The 25,113-nt window shown below is 44.8% G+C and overlaps 1 protein-coding gene across 3 annotated transcripts in view; it reads left to right on the top strand.

Moving 5' to 3' along the window:
* The window catches only part of ACOX1 (acyl-CoA oxidase 1), a 35,774-nt gene extending 11,373 nt beyond the window's left edge, over positions 1–24,401 (top strand). The window contains exons 1-13 of one of the 3 annotated variants that reach the window (XM_019542608.1): positions 5,078–5,897; positions 8,186–8,346; positions 9,724–9,831; positions 11,628–11,747; positions 12,292–12,407; positions 13,275–13,444; positions 13,783–13,945; positions 15,134–15,324; positions 15,626–15,805; positions 16,699–16,804; positions 16,888–17,031; positions 21,109–21,315; positions 22,988–24,401. In XM_019542608.1, coding sequence (XP_019398153.1) covers positions 8,232–8,346; positions 9,724–9,831; positions 11,628–11,747; positions 12,292–12,407; positions 13,275–13,444; positions 13,783–13,945; positions 15,134–15,324; positions 15,626–15,805; positions 16,699–16,804; positions 16,888–17,031; positions 21,109–21,315; positions 22,988–23,038 — 1,671 coding nt within the window. In that variant the 5' untranslated portion in view covers positions 5,078–5,897; positions 8,186–8,231 and the 3' untranslated portion in view covers positions 23,039–24,401. Of the gene's footprint in view, positions 1–4,876; positions 5,038–5,077; positions 5,898–8,185; positions 8,347–9,723; positions 9,832–11,627; positions 11,748–12,291; positions 12,408–13,274; positions 13,445–13,782; positions 13,946–15,133; positions 15,325–15,625; positions 15,806–16,698; positions 16,805–16,887; positions 17,032–21,108; positions 21,316–22,987 lie in introns of those variants that run through there. The other 2 variants (XM_019542607.1, XM_019542606.1) reach the window with 2 other exon arrangements.
* Positions 24,402–25,113: the final 712 nt, after the last annotated feature.

The following is a 25,113-nucleotide window of genomic DNA, read 5'->3' as shown; positions in this document are numbered from 1 at the left end:
GAGGACAACACTATTGATGGGAGCTAACAGCTATTGATAATGTATTTTTAATAATATTTCTAACAAGCTGATCAGCTAATCTTTTCCTCTTCTTCTTTCTCTTCTGTCCAGTCCCTCTCTCATCCCTTTCGTTTTATTTCAACTTTTAGTGCTGCTTAGATTTTCTTGGCTCTAGCAGGGTAGGCCTTGTGTAGACAAAACAAGAGGCATGTGTGCACGACACTTTAAAGCGGGTTAAATGCTTTTGCACCACTTTAATGGTGTTGGTATTTGCATGTGTCAGCGGCGTATTGCACAGTAATTTCAGCCACTGTAGCAAATTCAGCGGCATAATGCACCTTAAATGACTTGTGGCACAGCAAACTAAAATTCCTCTGAGGAGTTTTAGTTTGCTGCCCTACAGCCACGGAGCGAAGCACCGGGCTGTGTGCAGCCCAGGGGCTCTGCAGGAAGCCTGTGCAAGCAGCCTGGCAGCTGCCCGGGAAGGCAGGCTTCGCCCAAGAAAAGCAACAAGTCTGATCTTTTTTTTTTTCCCCTGGACCCTGCCTGAGCTACGTGGAGGCTTGGTGCTTCCCTCCATGGCTGCGGTGTCCCCTGGGACTGCCTGAGCTGGATGCCTGCTGGCAGGTGCTGGGGGGGTGGGGGGATGCTGCTGCTGCTGCAGAAGGAAGCACCAGCTCCTCCCCACCCCACCCCTGCAGCCCAGGGACCACTCCCATCACTGGAGAGGCAGGTAAATTTGGGTGTGTGCATGATGGGGGGCGGGGGCGGGTCCTAAAAGGCCCTAAATTGAAGCAGTGTTTTTAAAAACCCACCACTTCAGTTTGGGGCCCCTGTTTCATCCACACATGCCCATAGCTATCTAGGTTTTCTCCTCTTTTGAAAGCACTTCTGTTCCATTATTAAAATACTTTAATATTAGTAGTACCAAAATGATAGAATTGCAAAGCTTCTTAGCTGGGTTGTCAGTAGGAAACAATGACTTGTAATGTATTTACTGCTACTGATGTGCTGCTTTGATGTCCAGTCCACCAACATAAAAATTTCTGCTCTTAATAGGTTGCAGCCTTAGGTGCCTTAACCCCAGTTTTGTCAGCATCTTGACAAGTGACTTTAGACAAGTTGTGTACATTAGGTGCATTTGCTAACTGTTGAAATGGGTAGCAATATGTTTCTGTCTAGCAGGGATGTTTTGTACTTTGTTAGAGCTTTTGGATCATAAGAGTAAACATGCTATCCAGGAATAATAAGGTGTTGCTACCTACCAGTTTTGATTTTTGATTGCATTCAGTGGTATGCAGTCTAAGGTGCAGTTGTTGTTGCCCTTAAGACAAGTAAATCTGCAGAACTGGTCTCAGCGTGAAGTGGTAGATCAGAGGTAGTGTCGTGAGAGTTGCATAATCCACCCCTTTGTTTTCAGAACTTTCTTTCAGTGGTTCCTGACAACCAACATTCAAAGATCAGCTTGTGTTTAGCAGAGCTAAGCTAAACCAGTGTTCTTATTTCACTTGGTTAATTTGGCATTGCTCTCAGCTCTGTTTAGAGTTGTCCTTCTGGGACCAGGACAAAGGTCACAAATAGGGAGGGGTATGGGTTACGGTGCTGCCTGTGAATGCTGAAGCTAAAAAAATCTTGTAGGAGGCACTGTTGCAAGATTATGAACGTGATCCCTTTCTTTTCTCTTGTAGCGTTTGTATAGGTCTTCATGTCGAGCCTGTTAGCCTTTGCTACATCATGTTTATTCCCACCTTGGAGAGCTAGTGCAATGCTGCCCAGCTAGAGAAATGGCTTTCTCTTGCCTGAGAATGGCAGATAACAGGCATCTACACCCAGGCTGAGAGGGATCACAGTTAGTTAATGAGTACCTGTGTGGAGTTGCATGGTGATGGTGCTCATGATCAAGAGAAGGTTCAGGTGCCTTTCATGTAACTTTGTTTCTAATCGGAAAATGTCCTTCTAGCTATGTAATATCTATTATAACATTCTGCAAGGGAGTCAACATAGTATTTTTTGATATCTGGTTGTTAAACAGATCAGGTAGGAGTTCAAAACTATTCCAGTTCTTATAGGACAGGGGACACAGGTTTCAAATTGATGTTTACTCCCTTGCAGAATGTTATATGAGGTGAATATAAGTTTGCATGCTGTATTATCTTTCCATTGCCCTTCCCACCTCTGCCATGTATTTAATGAGCTGGTGCTTTGGGGTGAAAGCTGAATTCTCCACTCAAGCAGTTTCAGTCCATTGAAGGATGCTTTGGGGACCAGAAAGTCTGACGTGCAGGTGTTTAAGATGGTTGCTCACCTGTTTTGAGTTTGGGTAAGGAGGTGAAATTAAGACTCTAAAGAGACAAAATCCCTTCAAGAGACTTCAAAGAAAAAAAAGGGGGGGTTGCTATATTCTGCATCACTTCCCACACCATGACTACAGCTGGGTATAAATTTTAATACCAGAGCAGAATTATCACTCACTGCAACTCCATTTCTCCAAGATCATATACCTTGTTTCATCCTGTACCCCATGACAGCCTTTTGGCTGAGGTTCAGCTCATCAGCTGTACACTATTGAATGTTTCTGACATGAGTCACTATTCTTTGTTTCAGAATGAGGACCATTTTGCCTTTACAAAGTTAGGCATTTCTGTTTTGCTTTTTCTGTTCAGGACAGTACCAATAGTTGAATGATGTCAGCTTTTACTTTGGCCTGAATGTAGGGACATATGGGAGTGTTTTCAAGCTAGAAATAGTTGTATGTGAATGGTAAAAAGATTGGTTAATAGCTCAACTTGGCATGCACCTGTGTAATGTAATGTGGTAAGCTTATATATAGTGCTAGGGCTTTTTGAGACCCTGTTCAGCACAGTCAGAAAGAAAAGGAATTTTTGGCCAGCCAGGGACATTGAAGACCCTGAATATTCCTTGTTTGCTTTGTCCATTCTCTTCTGCCTTGATTTCTGTCCATCATCTCATTGCTATTCTTCCCTTCACTGCTTTGCTCTTCTTTTGGCAAATTAAAACAAGTTGCTTTTGTTTGTGCATCGCCGGTAGTAAGGTGCTTTTTCACTCTTTTGTATGATGCCGGGACTTGGTTATAGTGCTGGGATCCAGTTCTGAAACATCAGCCTTCTGCCCTGCTCTCATTCATTCTGAAGAGAGTGAGTGTGGAGTGCTGATGATGAACTGCACTGAAAGTGCCTTTGTACATGCCGCGTTATTGCCCTTTCTTGCGCTGCAACTGTGTGACTGTTTGCACAGGCAGGTTTTCCAGATGCCTTAAAAGTCTTTTGGGTGCATTAAACTAGAACTCCTTGGACGTTTTTTAGTTTGGCTCGCCAGGAATTAAACAGTTGTGTCCATGAATTCATTGAGTGCAAACACAAAGGCACTCAAAGATGTATAATGAGCCTCTTTGTCCACCAGATGGCGCTGCGACTTTTTTGCAGTTCACCCTTTTGAATTGCTTTCACTTTAAATTTCTTCCACTTTTTTTTTTCTTGTCCAGTTTGCTAGCTGGGCAATGGGCATGGAGTGGGTGCCCCCCCCCCCCCGGGACGGAGCTTAATTTGTTTGAAAATCTAGTGCATGCAAACAGAGATATGACACTCCAAAGCTTAATTTGTTAGAAAACTTAGTGTGTGCAAACACTGATGCGATGCTTCAAAATAAACAAGTTTAAATTTTATAAACATATTAAATTTAATGTGGATTAAAACCTGTGGTGTGTACAGGCACCCAAAAGCTCTAAATACCAGGGATCTGACTCAGTATGTCTGCCTGTATTCCCATGAGCTGTCTCTGACTTCACTAATATTTGTTAAGGCAGGGGTGGGCAAAATGTGGCCCGCAGGCCAGATGCCACCCCCCAGGCTGTTCTATCTGGCCTGCGGAACCCCTAAAAGATTTAGAAGATTTAATATTACTTGCCCCTGGCTGCCTGTCATGTGGCCCTCAATGGCTTGCCAAGACTCAGTAAGTGGCCCTCCACCCAAAATAATTGCCCACCCCGTGTTAAAGGCATATCTGGGTCCAAGGAGTATTCCCATTGCAGGTACATTATAGCAGGGAAGAGAGCCTAGTTTTATCCTAAGTATCTATCTAAATTCTAGGTATTGCAACTGATGGATCAAAAGAGTGCTGTGCATCTGTTTATCCTGGTCATTCCAGGTTTGGGGTATCAGCTGAACATATTTGGGCAGTATATCTAGGTCCTCTAGAGCCTCAAAGAGAAAGTTGAAATATTCCATGCTGTATAACTTGTGAACTAAAACTTTTTGTCTTGTTTGAATTCTGTATGTTAGGATGCAGTTCTATTCTTGTGCCTCACCCTTGCAGTAATACATTGCTTTCCCTCCAGACCAGATGCCTCTCAATCACTTTCAGCTTAGCGAAATAATAGGCTTCATTTTGCGGAAGGATGTCTGTTCCAAACATTTACCTTTCACTGAAGGAGTGGTTGACTCAAGTGGAATGATAAAGTTCACAATCCTGCTCCTGGTGGATGCAAGATAAAGATAATTTCTGAAAGAAGAATGGTTCACTGGAAAAAGCTGCTTCCTTCTCAGTACCAGAAGTCATCCTAACTAGTAGCCTCATCATGATGGCTACACTTCCTGAACCTAAACTCAGTGATGGGACTGGATCCTCATGACTCACAACTGTCACTCTTTTTAGCTTATATGTAGCTATATATAATTCTAACAATGTTGGTTCCTTTCCCATTAGTGTTGCACAGGATTTCAACATGACTGGGATTTGATCTTGGTCTGTAATGAAAGTCCATCAGCAGTAAAGAGAGATGCAGCTGTTTATTGCATACCACTTCCAGGGGCATAGGTAAAAGAAAACTAAGACCTTGATCTCTCTTTCTTTCCTGTAGCATATGCTTGGGCACTTGTGTTGGGCCCTTAAATCTCCACTTCAGCATGTTTACACACACCATAGAGAACCAGGGCACTGTTGACCAACGAGAGAAATGGCTACCTCTCGCCTGTGGACTGCAGATAATTGGCACCTACGCCCAGACCGAAATGGGGCATGGTTAGTTCCCTGTGGGGTCTGATCGGTAACCTCTGTTCTGTGACTCCAGTTAATGAATCAGTGATGCTTCATAAGTAAATCCAAAGGGTGAAAGACTAAAATAAATCAGTAACTTAAAAAACACAAACCTGTTAATGCCCAGTGATGCTTTATCTGAAAGCAAGAGACTGTCTCTCTTACCATTTCAGTGATCATGAAGCACCTCCTGCCTACCTAATGATCTCCTAATTGTTGATTTTGTTTTAAGATAAGCCTGTTTTTTCCCCTTAGGAACTTGATTTACATGTTGAATATGGTACCAGTAGCTCCCAGTTAACTGTATTTTTGCCTGAATTTAGGACACAGACATTGCAGAGTTCTTAGCTAGTGCAGTGATGGACTGCCCAAACAAGGAAGCAGAGCTTATTTAGAAACACTGTAGCTTGCAGGGAAGGGTTGCATGAAAGATCAAGTTGTTGGGGCACCTTGCCCCAAGCACCCTTTGTTTCCAAAGCATCTCTGTTGCAACTTCGTTGTCAAAACACAAGACTTTATTCTGAATCAGGAGAATTTTTGTGGGCCGTCTCACATGACAGAGGACCTAGAACTGCACATGGTGCGCATCCCAGCAAGAAATGCTGCAGTAAATGAGCAAATGGTGACAGCGCTGTCTATGTTGTTGGAGTTCAGACTTGGAAAATGTGATATTGTTTCCTGGATCAGGTAACAAACTCTGGTTGGGCCTCAACTGTTTGGCAGCTGCTGCTGCTGCTACTACTTGTCAGACAAAAAAATGCAAAGAAAAGTTGCTTGACAGAATTCTTTGCATCTGCAAACTTTGGTTCCAGCTCTAAAGCAAACTACTAGCTCAAGAAAAGAAGGTATGAAATCAAGGGGACACAGTGGAAAGAATGGCTGCTGAACTCATTCCCTTTCTCCTACAGAAGTGATGGATTTTGTTTTTTTCTTTTCTTCTACCTGCTGTGGTTCATTTAACCTGTCCTACTTCCATGCTTGGTAATGCCTCTGCTTATAATTTTCACGGTACTCTGTGACTAACCAGAATATATTGATGAAGAAATCATGCAGCAACTAATACAGGTGGTAGTGTCTTACAGCAAGCGTGTCTTCCAAATTGAATGATTCCTGATCAATAATATGTATAGCTGTTTGAAATTCTTGCTAAGATTGTTGGGTAATTAATTATTCTAATGTCACACAAGCTGCATCAATAATTACTACGCTCCGCTTACCATGTTTTGGGGCCTTTTTGTTTGTTTTTATTTTTATTCTAAAGCTTGACTTTTAGTTGAAGTTGGGTGGTTTGTCTTGGAAAAAGACCCTTCAAGCTATAGGTTACTGGCTTCACTCTTACCCTAGACTGGTGGTAGTTACTCTCAAGTGGCCGTTTTGTGAATTGGTTTCAGTCCATTTCATAATAAACGTTCTTTTAAGTCCCACTATATCTGGGATGAATTGTGGGTCTGGAACAGAAACAAAACTCTCTCATTTCTCCCCTAAAGTAGGTCTCCTCCAGCATGGTGTTGAGGCAGTTGGAAGAGTGGTTGCAAACACTATATTGCCATCACCCGTGCTGTACCTACTGGTGAATAGGAATTTCAATATTTGATTGTCAAGTCAGAACCTTTCACCAGCTCTTAATTCACTTTTTAAAAAAATTTTGTTTCTAATGGTAACTGATCATTAATTCTGGATTACTGTAAGGCATAGGACTTTTGAAAATATTGCTGTCAATGCATCTTTTAGATGGTTGATATGGAAACAACCAAGTAAAGGAAGCACAGTATATAAAAGAGCATTCCAGTATACATTGAAGTACAGTTAGATCTGCTAAAATGCTCTAGTGCCCTGTCAGCCATCCAGATTCACACCATTGTTCTTTCAGGGAACTATATAATGTAATAAATATTCTAACTGTACCAAAAAACTGGTTTGTGAGAGGGTGCCTGCATTATTTGAGGCTGTAAAATTAGAGGTACCAAATGAAGACCCTTAAGGTCAATGCTTCTTTCTGCAACACCAACATCTTGTCTACTTTATTGCTTTGTGGTAACCACTGTATAGTATAGCCAGTCTTAAGTATTTGAGATCTAATTCTGTTCTCTGGCTATTTTTAAGATCTGTTAGAATCTTATTTTAAGGTGCCCTTGCATGAAATTTCTCACAGGAAATCCCAAGTGGATGAATTGCTTTGTGAGAGCTCAATACATAGGTTGCCATAGCTAGGAATTATGAAGATCAAAGAAAAATAGCTCTCTGTAAGTAGACAGAGCTGTCAAGACTAGTGTTAATGCATTTTAATTTGTTGGTATCCAAAGTCTTACAGCTTCCTGAATAGGTTCTTGTTAAGTTTCCTGGTCAGTTAATACCTGACCAAAGTTGGCATGAGCTAGATGAAGCAAAAGCCCATGTTATAACATGGGGATGGCTTTGTACTGGTGGTCCCTAAAATGATACACCTTGGCTTTCTTCTCAGAACTGTGGTTTATTCACAGTTTTGGCTGATTGCACATGCAGAGTACTGCTTGGTTTATTTAAAAGGTTCCTAAAGACTTAAATGAGTAGTTGGGGGGATGGAGGAGGAGCTCTTCACTAGACCTCTATGGAAAGAAACCTGCTACATCAATAAAATAAGATTCTAACCTAATCCTGGACTTAAAAATGGGATGTGTATGGCACTGAAGTGCTAGGCATAGTTTTTAGATCATCTGAGTGGAAGCATAACTCATGCTACTGAAACCAGAGGGTCTTCAGGTGGAAAGGGGTTTTGGTTTTTCCTGTAACCTCAGTTGGGTAATGAAAACGTGTAATCCAGTGCCAAAATAGCCCCAGTCTGATTTCATCCAACTCAACTCCCAAGACATAAGCTGCTCTCTGTAAACTGTGGCTGAAACCAAAAAGGGGCATGTTGCAGTTGCAGCCCTGCTTATCATTAAAACAGAACATGCTACAGCATGTCTGGTTTTTAGCATAAGCAGAGTCTTCTCTCGATAAGTGCTTTTGGTGGGTTTCCTGAAACACGCTTGCTAAATTCTTACACGAGACTTTTTTTCCCCCCCCCTCTCTCTTTCACTCTTCACTCTAAATCTCACACTTGCCTTCATAATGTTCCTTTCACGCCACCCCCCACCTCGGCATTTCTTCACAGCTTTATTCATCATGGACGGCCTGAGCCTCTGGATCTTCACCTGGGCATGTTCCTTCCTACCCTCCTCACCCAGGCAACCCAGGAACAACAGGATCGCTTCTTCATGCCGGCCTGGAACCTGGAGATCATAGGCACTTATGCACAGACCGAGATGGGCCATGGTACAGTACATTCACTCCAATGTATTACCACGGGTGGCTTTCTGCATGGAGGATCTCTCTCCTCACAGAGAAAATAGTGTATGCTATTCAGAATCTGTTCACATGCAGTTTTGACTGGGGGAATTTGTTTCTTCACAGTGAAATGTTAATGATTCAGATGTACACCTATAACACTACTCAGTGTTTGCCCTTCTGTTTAAGGGTTTATGGTGCCCTTCACTGTGGTATCTGGGTGTATTTGATTGCACCTCTTCCATGGAGACCGATTAATGAAAATACCTTGTTTTATGTGGGTCTGGTGATTTCAGCACATGGCAGCTCATTTATTTGTAAACCTAGCTAACTTTCCAGAATGGCTTACACCTTTCCCTTCTTGGCATTCAATTTGAAGGCAAGAGTACAGAGATTTGTGGCGCACCTGCCATCCTTTCCAAAGACTAAAAGCAGCAATAAGGCAACCCTGACCATATAAAGCCAACTCTGAGTGAGAAATGCATGGGTACAGAAGACCTTTCAATCTTTTGACTGAAAGAGTACACCGGAAGAAAAAGGAAAATAAGAACGGATTGGTGAACGTGTGGGTGGTGAACGTGAGTTACCCACCAGTTCTCTGATCTAGGAATCTATCCTAAGCGAGTCACTGGCTGTGTAATAGTCAGCCAGCCTGAAATACCTGAGTAGGTCCTGGTGCTGGATGAGCACAACTGACTTGTTAGATTGATTGGATACCTGTGCATGGAAAAATAGCATTGGTAGGAACAGCAGCCTTCAGTGTGAATAATGTATGAAATGAGGATTTTGTAATGTGACAGTGGAAGTAATTTATGGAACTGTTAACTAGATGAAATGTCTCTATCCATCTAACAGCTGCCTGCCATGGTGTGCTCTCATGCTTTCACTTGGGGCTATGAATGATTTTGTTTGAAAAAAACAGCTCCCATCAGCTGGAATATACAGCTTCCCCTCCCCGCCCCAGGGATAAAGTAATGAGAATAGTACACGGTATGTGATTTGTTTATTGGATGTGGCTTTGTTTTACAGTCAGATTGCAGTGTCATTAAAAATGGGTAGGGATATTGTGAAGTATTTGAAGTTCTCATGTTCCTGCTGCTGCAAAAAAAAGACAGGCAGTGTTAGGTTGGAGGTGCTTGGAACACTGAAATACTGGTATGTTTCTGGAGAATTAGATTCAGTTCCCACAGGAGGACCAGTCCGTGTACTTGCTGTATTGTAACTATGTGGCATAGTGTCTCCTTTCACCACTTGGGTTATGTAACTTGCATCACTACTGGAGCTCGGTGCTTTGCTATCTTGTTCTCTCCTTTTTTCTGTGCTCTGATTAATGTCTGTCAAAATAAATTCGCAAAATGCCTACAGGAACTCATCTCCGAGGCCTGGAGACCACTGCCACCTATGACCCAGCTACCCAGGAATTCATTCTCAACAGCCCCACTGTGACTTCCATTAAGTGGTGGCCTGGTGGACGTAAGTGAAAGTGCTCTGCATTTGAACTTGGGTACTAAATGGGGAACTGTTCTTTCTGGAGGTGGTGTTGATCCAAGACCCACATAACAAATGTTGTATCGTATCAGTCTATATCACCTGTCAGCCAACTAAGAGATGTATCAAAGTTCATCTGCAGTCTTTGCTCATACGTGAAGTGCCTACTTTCCTGACTTAGGCAGAACTCTCTTTTGCTTCAGTAGAAGTCCTGCCAAAGCAGCAACATTGTACATAGTTCCTGAGACTATCCTGCAGCTGCTCCACATGCAGCTACTAGTGACATTAATAACCAGAGATCCTGGTTTTTCCTGATTTAAAAAAAAAAAAAGGAAATTCTCTGATTTAAAAAACCCAAAATCTGTGATTTAAAATGAGAGCTCCCCCCCCCCAGCCTACCCTTCACTTCTCCCACCCACAGCCCTCCAGCCCTACTCATGCCCCTCACGCCCCACAGCCCCCTGGCACTGCTGGTACCCCTCGCTCTCCCCCCACAACCCCCCAGCCCTGCTTGTGCCCCTCACTCCCCTGACCAAAAGCTCCTGCTCCCCCAGCCCTGCCCAAGGGGGCCCCCAGCTGCCAGGGCTATAGGGCCAGGGACCTGGGTCCACAGCCCCCTGCCCCTGGCAGGAGGCAGCAGCTGCTGCAGCAGAGCGGAGCCCAGCTTCCCCCCTGCTGCCTGCCTGCTGTGGGTTTGGGCAAGGGAGGCTGCCTCCTGCCATGTCACATACTCCCTGGGGGCAGGGGGACCTGTGCCCCCCACATATGTACATGGGGCAGGGGTTGTGTGCTGCCTGCTGTGTGTTTCCACCCTGCTGCCCTCCCCCAGGGCCTCCACAGCCTGGTGTGTGACCCGGCACTGCAGGGAACAGTGGAGCTGTGCAGGAAGCTGCTTGCTGTTGTAAGTTCTGCACTACCTTGGCAATGCATCTCCTGCCTGCGCAGCTGCAGCGGAGGTAACGGTGTGGGGTTGTGTGCACAGGACATGGGCAGTGTAGAGCTCATAGGTAAGCAGCTTCCTGCATGGCTGCACTGTTCCCTGCAGCACCTAGTCGCACAGGCCAGGCTGCGGAGGCCCAAGGGAGGGCAGCAGGGTGAGGAACACAAGCCTGCAGCATGCACCCCGTGCACAGATCTGGAGGGCACAGGTCCCCCTGTTCTCTAGGAGTGTGTGCAGTAGTGGGGAGCTGGCAGCAACCCACGGATGAGCCACCTGCAGCCACATACCACTCCTTGCTGGGGCCTTGTGGCAGTGCATTGTAGCCCTGGGTCCTGGGCCCCAAGCCCCAGGCACTGCCCAACTCCTTCCCTCTCTCCCTCACTATGGGGGCCTCAATTCCCACCCCTCCACTTACCTGCAGGAGCTGCTCTCCAGATTGCATGGTGCAATGTGTATGTACATGCACATGTCGCTGCCTGCCTAACCACCCTCTTCCTGCTCCCCCAGCCCCCTTCAGGCTAGAACTCTGCCAGGCTGCAGAGAGCTCGTTGCAAAACTGCAAAATCCACAGGTATCTTGGGTAAAATGAGAAATCTGCGTTTGCCTCTGGTAAGAGGTAAAATCCGCAGTTTACTGTTTTTCCATTGGAAATGGAAGACTCAGATCCCTGTTAATGACCTATTTGTAAACCAGTTCTAAGATCAAACCCTTAATTAGCACTGCAGATAGGTTTCTCTTAATGCATGGGAGAATAAATGTCATCTTAGATGCTGCTGTATGGGAAAGGGAGTTTCTGTATATTGAAATGTTTTTTCTCTTTTGCCTCCCACTCCCCTTGCAGTCGGAAAGACCTCAAACCATGCCATCGTCCTGGCTCAGCTCTACACTCAGGGGCAATGCAAAGGGTTACATGCCTTCATTGTACCCATTCGGCAATTGGGCACCCATGAACCCTTGCCAGGTAAGAGTCTGGGTTGAGCGAGAGTGCAGGGAGGATAAGGATACAGTAAGTCATTTGCTGTCTGACCACAGAGCTGGGAAACTATTACTAATGTATATAGCTTATGATCCAGGCTGAATTCAGATAACAGTGCAATGAGGAGCTCCTAAATATGAATGGATAGGCCTTGTGTGGTCCTGGAAGCCGTTTGGGTCCTACCTTATGATTTGGTGATCCCAGAGTCCAGGCTAGCATGCAGTCTGATCTTGTTCCCGTAATCCCAGGTTGTACATACTGTGGAGACAGCTCCCCGCACCCTCGTTTTGGAAGGAGCTACCCCGGTCCCTTTATTGTGGACTTGTATGTGGACTATAAAAATCCCAGTTGGTTTCCATCCTTGCCCTTCCAGCCAAGGTCATGTGAAATCTACTCCTGAGCTGCTATTCCCATCAGAATACCAGGAGCGTCCAGAAGTCTACAGTGTCAGTTTACTGATGGGTTGGGCCTCATGCCCGTCTATTAATTCTGACTCCTTTCCTAATGGAAATTGTTTGGTTTGGGCCAGGTATTACTGTGGGTGACATCGGACCAAAGTTTGGTTATGATGAAATGGATAATGGCTACTTAAAAATGGATAACTTCCGTATCCCCCGGGAAAACATGCTCATGAAGTATGCCAAGGTAAGGGGGTTAATCAGCCAACTCTAACCACAGTGTCCCTGCTAATGCTAGGAATCCTCTTATTTTTCATTCCCCACCTTTAAGGTCCTGTGTGACAGCTACCAGCTTTGCTGTGCAGAACAAAATGTGTCTCCTTTAATTTAAGCATCTGCCTGATTCAACTCTTCTCCTTTGGCCCCTGTTGCTATTGAATAGTGCATGGAATAAATGATAGCAGCCTTTAGTTCTGGTACCTTTTAAAGCCCTACCAACCCTGTATGGTGAGGCCAGTAGTAAAAATGTTTTTTTGTCTTTCAAAGTTTTATCTAATGTTCATTAAAGATATCTTATTAGTAAATGGTAGTTGGTATCCTGTGCAGTTTTTCTTGTTTTAAATAATCCCCCTCTGCTTGCATGCAGTGGTTCTTAAGAATGGACTCCAGTATGTTTTCTTGTTTACATAGCTGCACTTTATCCCACATTGCTCTATGAAATGCAGTCACATTGATCAATAGAGGTGGACCTGGAAGTTGTTTAGCTACTGTACCATGTACACATAATAAGCACCAAATGAACTTGTAGAAGGACTATAGAGATCAGGTGGAATTAGCCAAGTTAGAGTATGGCCAGTCACAGGAATTAGCAGCCCCACCTTTCAGGAGACATGCTGTGAAGTCTCTCTCCAGCCTTCATCTTTTCAGAAAACCTTTGAAATTGGGTCAAGGGAAGCATGCAGTCTATGATACTAGATGCTCTTCACAAGATTCTTGAAGTTGGACTGCCAGTTGGTAGCTAAATTGACACGTCTTCTGTTCTGCACCAAAATAGCAGTACTGAAAGTTTTACAAGGGAGGAACGGTCTTGGATCAACACGGTATTTTTTTCTAGGTTGAACCAGATGGTACGTATGTGAAACCCCTCAGTGACAAGCTGACTTATGGGACAATGGTATTCATCAGATCCATCATTGTGGGTGACTCTGCTCGCTCCCTGTCCAGGGCTTGCACCATTGCTATTCGTTACAGTGCAGTGAGGCACCAGTCTGAGCTGAAGCCAGGGTGAGTGTAAGGACTTTAATGGAAGTTGGAGACCTTCTGAATTATGAGACTGAAGCAGACCCACACACATGTACCTAGCTCCTACACGCTTCCAGCTGCCAGGCACTTCTGCTGGACACCTTGATTAATGCACAGACCCAACTCTCTTCTCAGTAGAAAACCCTTTTCCTCCCAGCATGCTTGGGTTCCAAACTCATTCTGTTTTCAGTCATGTCTTTACTTTCACAGTAATACGTGCAGGTATTCCCACTAGAAGCAGCAGTTCTACTGGACTCCTAACAAACCTCTTAGGAGAATTGACAATTGTGGCAATTAAACTCTTCTCTGTTTTGCCACAGAGAGCCAGAGCCCCAGATCTTGGATTATCAGACTCAACAATACAAACTCTTTCCTCTCCTGGCAACTGCATATGCCTTTCATTTTGTTGGAGCTTACATGAAAGAAACCTATCTTCGCATTACAGGAGACATCAGTGAGGGAGACCTGAGCCAGCTGCCAGAGGTACTCATCCTGCTTGAAAATCATTGCATTGTTGAACACTGTTTATAAAATTTATCGTGGTCTGTGATCTAGTAGACCAGGCTTTCTAGCACAAGCAGTAAAGGATTATTCTTTTTTAGGCTCCTTTTCAGTCCAGGGTGATGACTTATCTGGAGACACCGGGTCACATTTAATGGTTCAGCTGGAAAAATACATTGTTTTTTCTTCCATTGTCTATCAGAGTGCCTCTCCAGTCTTTTCTAAATTAGTCTTCCTAACTAGGCAGAGCACTTGGGTACATACTGTAAAGAATCCTGTTGTGCATACGGAGAGGCATGAACTGGATGATTGAATTCGCATTTACCAGCACTAAGGTTTCAGGTATGATTGGACTCAACAAAAATTATTTCACAAGGTAAACAATAATTGAATAACCAATTGCCATTTTTGGGATCAGTAAGGAATTTAACCCCTGGTCAGATTGGCAGGGACTCTGGGGGTTTGGGCTTTCCTCTGGAGTAGGGAGTATGGTGCTCTTCCTTGGAACTCAAGTCTGTTTTGTCGCTGCAAGGACAGGAAGTACTTTTTTAGTCATTGATAGTGCCCTTGTTCCACTAATTGACCTGTAACAAGTTAAAAAGTGCTTTTGATTATTTTGGGCATTATGCTTGGTAGTTGTGTGAGTTGTAGCTTCTCCAAAGCTCTGGAGAATAGAGTAGACAATTTACTTGTCTAGGATGGTTTAGATAGGGATGATCCTGGACTCTAGGGGCACTTTTACACTTCCTCCAGGGTGTGCTTCCGTGTCTCCTGTATCACTGTCCCTGTGCTTAAAAATGGCGGCAGAGGACACTTGAACTAAAGCTTGTTCAAGTGTTTCAATTGCCATGCTCCAGCAGGCTCGACTAATCAAGTCTGCTCCAACCTGCTTGAATTCCAGCACATTGGAGCAGCCTTGGTGCTCGTGTATAAGTGCCAGGGTCCTGAGGTCCCTTCCAGCTCTGTGGCTTTCAGTGTTTATTTTCCTTTGCTGTTGTGTAGCAGGTAGATGGTGTAAAGTACGCAATATTTATTCCACAAGCTTCAGCTGAAGGCAACTATGTGAGGTAATAAAGGAAATACAAATGAAGAATGGGATCCTGGGAAACCACTTGTTAATACAGTAGATATGACCGGCAGCTACTAACTTGTTCTGCTTCTCTTTGTCAGCTCCATGCACTGACTGCAGGGCTGAAGGCATTCACTTCATGGATAGCCAATGCTGGCATTGAGGAATGTCGAATGGCATGTGGTGGGCATGGCTACTCTCGTTGCAGCGGCCTTCCTGATATCTATGTCACTTTCACTCCATCCTGTACCTACGAAGGAGAAAACACTGTCATGATGCTGCAGACAGCTAGGTGAATTGACTTCCTTCGAGATCTCTCCACCTTGTTATTAGTAGTCTGTGTGTCCTGGAGATAGGGTTAGATGGGTGCACAGACCTTATCCCGCCCTTCCACGCCATCACCAGACCTGTAGTATTCTTTCTATTAGATCTCTATTTGTGTCTTTGTGGCTTCTGTTAGAAGAGCAAGTGTGTGCGACTCCTGCTTGCATGTTTGTTAGCAGCCCTGTAGATTGTATCCTGAAATGAATGTCTCTTCTCTTCTCTCCAAATAAATCATGCAGTGTAGTTACTTCTTTCTTCAATGCTTTCAGGTTCCTGGTCAAATGTTATGCTCAGGTTAGTTCGGGCCAGTTGGTTAGTGGAATGGTATCGTACCTTAATGACCTCTCAGGGCAACGCATCCAACCACAGCAAGTGGCTGCTAGACCCACAACCGTGCACATCAATGATCCAGCCAGCCTGGTAGAAGCATATAAAGTGCGGGCATCCAGGTGAGTTCACATTCAATGTACTGGATTATGCCCTTGCAAAATTATCTTGAATACATGTGTCAGGGGATACATGACAAAGCTATGCTGTTCTGTTGGTGCAGCGGTTCTCAATCTGTGATCTACAGCGCTTTTCTGTCAGTCCATCATCTGCCTGTCTTTAAGAAATGTTGCTTCCTGCTAGTTCAGCCCATTTTTGGATTCTTAGTGTTTCAGTCAACACAACCAAAGTGTGCTAGGATGGGACAGAACAAAGAGCAAGGCTTTTAAATTGCAGCAGTGGAAATGTAAGTTGAACCTTTTCATTGTGAGGGTAGCTTAACTAATGGAACAGGCTACCTAGAGAGATTATGGCATCTCACTCACTGGAAGTTTTTAAGAGCAGTTAAACACTTGTCTAGGATAATGTAGATTCTGATCTGAGCAGGGGGCTGGACTAGTTGACCTCCTGAAGTCCCTTTCAGCCTTACTTTTCTGTAGATTCTGTTATTCTAAGTACTCCTTGGTTTCTTTGGCAGGAGCTCTGAGTTCTTTCAGCTGAAATCTAAACCATATTAAAATTTACTAACACTAAAATTAATATTAGGACTGAACATCCCCAGTAAACTGTATAAGTCCAGTAACTAAGGAGGTGCAAAAAATCACAGATGATACATGAGTGTATCTATGCAAACAGTTGCACACATTCTTGTTTCCTTACTTTTGTGTCATTGCACCTTTCCTACAGCAGGATGTGTGTGAGTTCTGGAGCTGCATTCATTTAAGGGAAGAGATTGAGTAATTCCAGGCTTAATGCATCAGTAAAACACAGGCTTCTGTGAATTTAACCTCCTGTAGTACAAAGGATGTGGTGCCTTGATGCAGACAGCTTCTCTTTCTCGTCCTTTGTGGAACAGGCTTGTAGAAGCTGCAGCAAAGAACTTACAAGGGGAGCTGAACCGTAGGGAGAGCAAGGAAGATGCCTGGAACCGAACCTCTGTTGATCTGGTGCGAGCTTCAGAGGTCAGTGAAATGCCCAAATAAGCGTGTTGTGGGAGCATCCAAACAACCATCAGCTGTTTCCAACCCTGAATCCCTCTTTTCAGGCACACTGTCACTATGTGGTGGTGAAGCTCTTCACAGCAAAGCTCTCGGAGATAAGTGATGCAGCTGTTCGTGCCATCATGACCAATCTGTGTCTCCTGTATGCTCTCCATGGAATCAGTAAGCACACGGGGGACTTCCTGCAGGTCAGTATCTCACTCCAGCCTTTTTAGATCCCAAGAGATAATTCCCATGCCCTGTAGATGCGAAAGAAAAAGGTGCTCAAGCTTGTGATCTCCAGTGCTAAATCCTAGAAGTCATGTAGCAGAACTGTTCTGGTGGAAGGTCTGATGGAACTAGCTTAGCCTTGGCGTATGCCAGAAACATGGGTGGCTGTTAGGTAGAAGATGCATCTGTTCAGGCCTATCTTGTTTTTCAGATCAGTGACAAAGAAAGGGTGTGTACTGGCAGGGCAACAGCAGCAGAGATGCATGTGTCATCATGACCCTGGCTAATGTGGGTAATCCCCATTTTACAAATAAACACAAGTGGTCTTCAAACCTTTTGCCTTCTACATGCCTCTTGGTGAGAGTTTCCAAGTGAACTGTCCTAAGCCTTTACCCTATCTTTCAGCCCCAGCAGTGCTGAAGAATATATCACACATCTTTTCCCCAAAGGTTAGCCTTCTGAAATTGGGGCACATGTCTTAAGTAGGGAAGCTGGTGATCTACCCAGCATAGAAGCATTTAGACACTGTCAGGTAGCAGCTGCTGCTCTGCCTTTTCTTCTTCCTTCCAGAAGCTTCATGGAGGGGAGGGGGAGATCAAAGTGGGGAGGGTGGATAATGGTGCAATTGCACTCTGCCTTGATTCCTGCTCCACCCAAAGTGAAAAACCAATTGCCCAGCAGCATCAATGGCATTTCTATTCACGCAGTGCTAAAGGGAATTAGTTGACTTCCAGACTCATTATCATGTCTTTGCTTCCTGCTAATTACTCTTCACAGGTGTTAATGACCCTCTCTCCTTTTCAGTGTTTTTTATGTTCCATTAATCAAGCTATCCTTTCTCTGGCAGTTTTGCCCTCTGTTAGTTATACTGGCTCTTTCCTATTTCACTACCCTGCAGACTTTCTTTTTTACCACTTTTCAAAACCACAGATCTGCCCATGGAGGTCCAGTCCTTTAATAGCAGTTGCAGTTTCAGATTTTTCCTAAGCAGCCAAGAACTGCCAACAGTAGCTGTGAAAGGGTTAAAACTAGCTTTTTCCTAGGGAAGGGAAGGTGAGCAGGCTGAAGATTCATAGACATTAGGGCTGGAAGGGACCTCTGAAGAACATAGACTTCAGCCCCCTGCCTGAAGGCAGGAAGTCAGCTGGGGTCATAAGATCCCAGCAAGATAAGCATCCAATTTGCTTTTGAAGGTGTTCAGTGTAGGTGCTTGAACCACCTCCAGCGGCAGGCTGTTCCAGACCTTGGGGGCTCGGACAGTAAAGAAATTCTTCCTTATGTCCAGCCTGAAAGGGTCTTGCAGTAATTTATAACCGTTTGACCTCATCATCCCTTGGGGTGCTCTGGTGAGCAAACATTCCCCCAGATACTGGTGATCACCCCTGATAAACTTATAGGTGGCCATCAGATCACTGCTGAGCCTGCACTTTTCCAGGATAAAGAGCCCCATGGCTCTCAGCCTGTCATCATAAGGTCTGTTTTCCTGACCTTTGATCATGAGCATGGCTCTTCTCTGGACTCTCTTAAGCTTCTCCACATCCTTTTTGAATTGTGGGGCCCAAACTGGATGCAGTACTCCAGCTGCGGCCTCACCAAGGCAGAGTACAAGGGGAGAATGACGTCCCAGGATTTGCTTGAGAAGCATCTATGGATGCAAGCCAGCATTTTGGTCACTTTACTAGCCACAGTATCGCATTGCCACAAGGCTCATGTTCATCTTGTGGTCAATGATGACCCCCAAGTCTCTTTCTTCGGTAGTGCTAGCCAGCGTAGCACTGCCAAGCCTATAAGGATGCTGCAGGTTTTTCCTCCCAAGGTGATGAATCTTGTATTTTTTGGTGTTTAAAGACCATCAGGTTCTCATCTGCCTATTTGCTGAGCCTGTCCAGGTCAGCCTGGATTGCCCTCCTGTCTTCAGGTGTGGATGCTTTGCCCCAGAGTTTGGTGTCATCAGTGAACTTGGCCAGTCCGCTTCTGACTCCAATGTGCACATCATTGATGAAGAGGTTGAACAGAATAGGTCCAAGGACAGAGCCTTGAGGACCCCACTGGTCACAGGGCACCATGACGATTGACTTCCGTCAGTAACCACCCTCTGGGTCCGACCATGGAGCCAATTTCCCAGCCAGCGGATCGTAGTGGACCCAAGGCCACAATTGGCCAGTTTTGCCAAGAGGTGATCATGGGATACCAGATCAAAGGCTTTTTTGAAGTGAAGATATATGACATCAATCTCTTCTCCCTTGTCCAGGTGATAGGTCACCTGGTTGTAAAAGGAAATGAGAGTGGTCAAGCAAGACCTACCCACAACAAACCCGTGCTGGCTATCCCTAAGGACGTTGGTGTTGGCTAGTCCATTAAGGATGGCCTCTTTTCTAAGACCTTCCCCAGGATAGAGGTCAGGCTGATGGGCCTATAGTTAGCTGGATCCACTTTCCTCCCTTTCTTGAAGATAGGCATGACATTGGCCTTCTTCCAGTCCTCGGTCACTACACCAGAGCGCCAGGAGTTTTCAAAGATCCGTGCCAGGGGCTGGGCTATGACGCTCACCAGCTCCTTGAGTACCCTGGGGTGTAGATTGTCAGGGCCAGCTGACTCGAAGGTATGCAGCCTCTCAAGGTGTTCCTTCATGAGGTCAGCATTGATGGGGAGGGCAGGGGATCTCCCTCACCCAGACCTCCCTGTCCTGTAGTGGGCATGGGACTGATGAAAGATGGATGCAATTACCCATTTAATAGGGTGGCTCTTTCCTAGGCATCAGTTGTCCCATCTGGTTTAGCAGGGGTCCAGTGTTGTTCTTGCTTTTCCTCCGGCTCCTCACATATCTGAAAAAGGACTTTTTATTGTCCTTGATACTCAAAGCTAGTTGGAATTCAGTTGCAGCCTTGGCTTTCCTGGTTTGCTCCCTGCAGGGCCAGACCAGTGCAGAATATTCCTCCTTGGAGGTGAATCCCATCCTTTGTAGGCCTTTCTTTTTAGCCTCAGGAAGTCTGGTAGATCCCTGGAGAGCCGGGGGGGCGGGGACGGGATTCTGTTGTGCCCTCTTGATGCCTGTCCTCCGAGATGGAATAGAATTAGCTTGTGCATTGAGGATCGCTCCCTTGAGCAACCACTCTCCCTAAACCTCCCCTCCCCCTGGGGTCATGGTCCGTTAGGGCCTCACTGATAAGCCTCCTGAGCTTGTCAAAGTTGGCTTTCCTGAAGTCAAGGACTTCCATGTTGCTGACGGACTTGCCAGCTTTACGGCGGACGGTGAAGGCGATCAGCTCGTAGTCACTGTAACCCAGCTTCCCATCGATCACTAGGTCACCGACTAGGTCATGTAGGCTATGTCCCTGATCTATGGGGCCATAACGTATTCTGCCTTCCCAAAAACCAGGTATACACCTTATTTGGGGGTGTATGATATGCAAGAAAATATAATATTTATACCTACAAGTCTTCTTACATTTTCTCTGATTCTTCCCTGCTCTATTTGCCAAAAATAATTATGAAAACTGGAAGAATTGAACGTAATACAAGGCACGTGCAAAGAATACCTTGCTTTGAGGGTTAAAACAGGTACTCTAAAGAACGAGGCTCCCTTACTAACAGCCTGGCAGGGAAACGGTCCTTCTCTTACATAGAAGCTACCTTTGTTATTATGCCTTTTTTGAGGCCTTTGGTTTTTCTACTAACATACCAAGATTACCAAAGAATTTTTGGGACATTGGGGGTTTATGGTGTGAGGAGCAGCTGAAGCAGATGTTCTTTTGAAACATTTGGAACTAATAGCTACATGGTTTCCTGCAGGGGACTGGCTTCATTGACCCAGGTTGTCCTGTCCTGCTCTGCTGTCCTGTGTTTTTTGTTGTGCAAAACAGACCTCTATATGTCTGTTCTTATCAGCCTGGTTACTTGGCATTTTGTTAATATTTAATATTGTGTGATGAACTAGTTTTCCCTTGCATGAGAGCAGGCCTGCAGGCCAGTCTTTCACATACAGTCCTGGGAGGAGAGGTTATATGGCTGTGATAAGAAACTATTTTGATTTGGTTTCTTGGCTTTTGTTCAAGGCGGGCATTTTGACAGATGCACAGGTTACTCAGGTATACCAGCATGTGAAAGATCTCCTGGCTGTAATCCGCCCCAATGCTGTAGCACTAGTCGATTCCTTTGACTTTCATGATTCCCATCTTGGATCTGTGCTTGGACGCTACGATGGCAACATCTATGAAAACATGTTTGAGTGGGCAAAGAAATCCCCCCTAAACAAAACTGAGGTAAGGAACCCTTATTTTAGTCCCTTCTAACTGCTATTTTTCTTGTTGTGAACCAAATATTTGGGTCAAATCAATGGTATTCATGAAAATCCTGCTGGAGGACTCTGCAGGGAAAAAGTGGCTATAGGTCACGGTATGAATTTGAGGAAATAAATCAACATTGTTGCTTCTTAGGTGTATGAGACTGTCAGATGCTGCATTTCTGACTTCTGTTTGTAGCTACCACAGAAGGAAAGCAAGACAGTTGGGTGATGAGCTGTAGATCAGCATGAACAACGTATCCTGGTGGCAGGCCAGAATATACCACGTTGGGTTTGAAGGGAACCTGTTGTAGGACTTGGCTGCTGCCACTGCTGCTGCTGCTGCTGCGGCGGCGGCTTCTCCCTGCCGCTGCTTCTCTGTAGTGCTCAAGCAAGGTTCCACAGGCCAGATCCAGCCCTGGGCCATAGGTTGCCAACCCCTGCCTAGACAGTTTCTTTATCTTGGGAAGCAGTCATTCTTGGCCAGAAACTAAGAAAGAATATGGAAAGAGTTCACTTTGCAAATTTGCAGATGACACCAAGTTGGGTGCAGTTCTGGACACTGCGGAAGGTAGGACTGTCATCCAGAATGAACTGGATAGGCAGGGAAAAATGGTCTGCAGTCAACCAAATTAAATTCAACAAGAACAAGTGCATACATAAATACAGACCGGGAAATAACTGACTAGGCTGCAGTACTTCAGAGAAAAACCTGGAGGTTACAGTGAAAATGAGCCAATGGTATGCTCTTGTTGCAAAAAAAGCCAACAGGATACTGGATTGTATTTAACTAGTGTCATTTGCAAATCAAGGGAAGTGATTCCTTTGCTCTGTTCAGCCCTGGTGAGGCTTCACCTGGACTACCATGTCCAGTTTTGGTTCCACACTTCATAAAGGATGTGGACATATTGGAAAGAGTCCAGCCCAGAGCAAACAATAAAAATAATTAGAGGCCTAGGAAGCATGACTTACGAGGGAAGGCTGAAAGAGCTAGGGCTTTTTAGTCTGGGGGTGGTGGGAGGGGTATTGGTAACAGTCTTCAAATACCTGAAAGGCGATTTATAGAAAGGATAAAGATGGACTTTTTTCTGTAGCTATAGGGGACAGAACTAACAGCAATGGCCCCATGTGCAGAAGAGGAAATTTAGGTTGGAAATTGGGAAGATCCATCTCCCTATTTTCAAGAGCAGGTTGAACAGCTACTTAGCTGGGATGATTTAGTCAAGAATGATCCTGCCTTGAGCGGGAGGCTGAACTAGATGACCTTCCAAGGTTCCTTCCAGCCTTACTTTTTCTATGACCCTGCAGGTTGGAGTCGGCTCAGTCCTTTGTGCATCTAAGATTATCTGGGAGCTACTGTCTCTCAAATGAGATCCTTCTTAAATCTTTGGAATTTATTTGTTCTTTATAGAAATTAAATGTGTGGTGGTCCTTCTTGTGAGTAGCATGGGGTGACACTCCTGTTCTGGACAGATTTCCCCCTCCTCCCTGTATTGTGAATGGTGCCATAGTACAAGTTCAGTTGTTACTCCTTTACCCCAGAAGTGGCCACATTTTCAGTGCTTCAGTACATGTATAGATACATTGTGTATGTTTATTACAAATAAGAACCGGGTTTTTTTTTTTTATCTGATCTCCCTTTTTTCCTACAGGTTCATGAGTCTTTCCACAAACACTTGAAGCCGATGCAAGCCAAGCTGTGAAACCAGCCCCGTGTTTGAAAATGCACAGACTCTCCAGGTCTAGAAATTGGATGTCATTGCCCTTCTTTTCAGGCACCTGAATTGAATCTTTCCAATTCTAATAAGACAGAAAATAATTGTAACCATCCATTCTGGTTTTGTTGTTTTTTGTTTAAATCAGCTGAAGAGAGTCAGTGGGAAGATTTGCTTAGGAACTGGACATTGGTTTGTTTGCTTTGTTTTAAAGTGCAATTATAATCATGGTGAGAAATGAACCTTTTAAACATTTGGGAAGGCATTAGGGGCGTACAAGGCTTGCATGTGTGAAGCTGCTAAGTGCTGGAGTTGCTGTCATCAGGGAAAGGTAGCAGGATTTTACTACTAAGTAGTTAACTGTGTTTAGGCAATAGCAGCTGAGAAGCAATTATGTCTTGTATTTTTTGTTGTTGCTGTTAAGAAAAAGCACCATTTTTATTCTCTTTTTCAGTTTAGCGCCAGCCTCTCTTGCCCTGGTGCCCTCATACATAAACACAAAACTGATGTATAAATTCTCTGGCTTCTTGCTCCTTGCAAGGAGACCTGGTCCAGAACAAGCTTCATTGGTTAAGAGAGTTCTTGGGCTTTTATTGTAGCTCTGTGACACCTTACACTTCAATCCCCACATCATGACTCATGTTTGCCTGAGCACTACGTTCTCTGTCTGGCAGGAGTTCCCAGCCTTCCTTCTCTGCATCAGTTCTGGCCTCTTGCAGCATCTCTGAATTACCCCCTTATGGAGCACTGCCTCAATCAAACCTATCTAGGGAGCTTTCTCTAGGAAATTCCATTGTTTACTTCCTCCCCCTGCCTTTCCAACACCCCTGTCACATATCCCCTTGGCACCTCCAGTCTTTGAGGTTTCCAGCTGATGGCTAATCAAAAAAAAGAGAAAACAGTGATACTTTTCTGGGGGAAAAAATATTATATATATGGGCAGATCTGAGCTGGGAGCAATTTATTGGGTGTTCCGCCATTGTTTTAATCTCTAGCATTTTCATAGCACTTAGCTGCAAAGCATTTTACAAACACTAATGTAATAATTTGTGGTGAAAAGTCACCACTTGCTGGCGGAAATTGCAAAGATGACCTATGACAAAGCCAATATTTGTGAACAAGAATTGGGTCTTGTTGCCCCATTCAGCTTTATCTGTAGTATCCTGTATCCACAGTGGTGTTGCATGCAAACAAAAACCTCTCTTAAGTGGAGTGCCTGCAGTTCTGCTTCCTTCCCCCACCCTGCCCCATGTACTTTTGATCTGTTTAAAAATTGTCCATTTTATACTGAATTGAAACTTGCACAATTGCTTTCTGTATTAACAGATTAAAGATTTAGCTTTTAACAGAATTTTGTGTTCCTCTCTGAGTCTGTGTAACTAAAGACAAAAAGAGCTTGCTTAGCTTTTGTTTTCTATTGACTTTGTCCAGCTACAGAAACTCCCCCTCTCCCCACCCCCAATTGATAAAGAGCAGCTTTGAGGTTCAGGAACTCCCCTTAAGGTAAGCCGGAGTCCTGTGGTTCAGAGATGGAGCTGAGAATCTAGTTCAGGTGATCGTTTTAGAACATGTTAAAGGTGCACTCAGGCAACATTTCTGTTGGTAGGATTTGTAGCACTCCAACAAGAGGACAGCTCTGGGCATTAAAGCTAAATAAAATGCTTAGTTTAAAAAAAAATCCAATGATTAGAGGTGCACCAGTACAGCAGTCTCATGTCAGATCGGCACCGATCTAAGGAACATTTATGGTATCGGCAGTCTGCTTTTTTTGGTGGATGTGGCTGATAATGTGGCCAATAAATGCCCTGTGAATGCACATAGCTGCAACGCAGCATGCAGGCAGCCCAGAAGCACAGCCCAGCAGTGGAGAGCAGCTGGGTATGGTTGCTAAGCCTATTGTGGGGGAAGGGGAGAGTGGGGAGGGAAGGGGCATGTGGGAGGCAGACAGAGGCTGCCTCAGTGAGGGAGGGAGTGAGGCAGGGGCAGAGGCAGGTGCTGCACAGCAGGTGTGGGGCATGGGACAGAGCCATGAATGGTTTGTCTGAGGGGTGTGAGGGAGGGTC

The sequence above is a fragment of the Crocodylus porosus genome, unplaced genomic scaffold, assembly GCF_001723895.1.
Source record: "Crocodylus porosus isolate Cpor-Errol unplaced genomic scaffold, CroPor_comp1, whole genome shotgun sequence".
Lineage (NCBI taxonomy): Eukaryota > Metazoa > Chordata > Crocodylia > Crocodylidae > Crocodylus > Crocodylus porosus.
The sequence above is the reverse complement of the archived record's forward strand: the minus strand, read 5'-3'. Positions and strand labels throughout refer to the sequence as shown.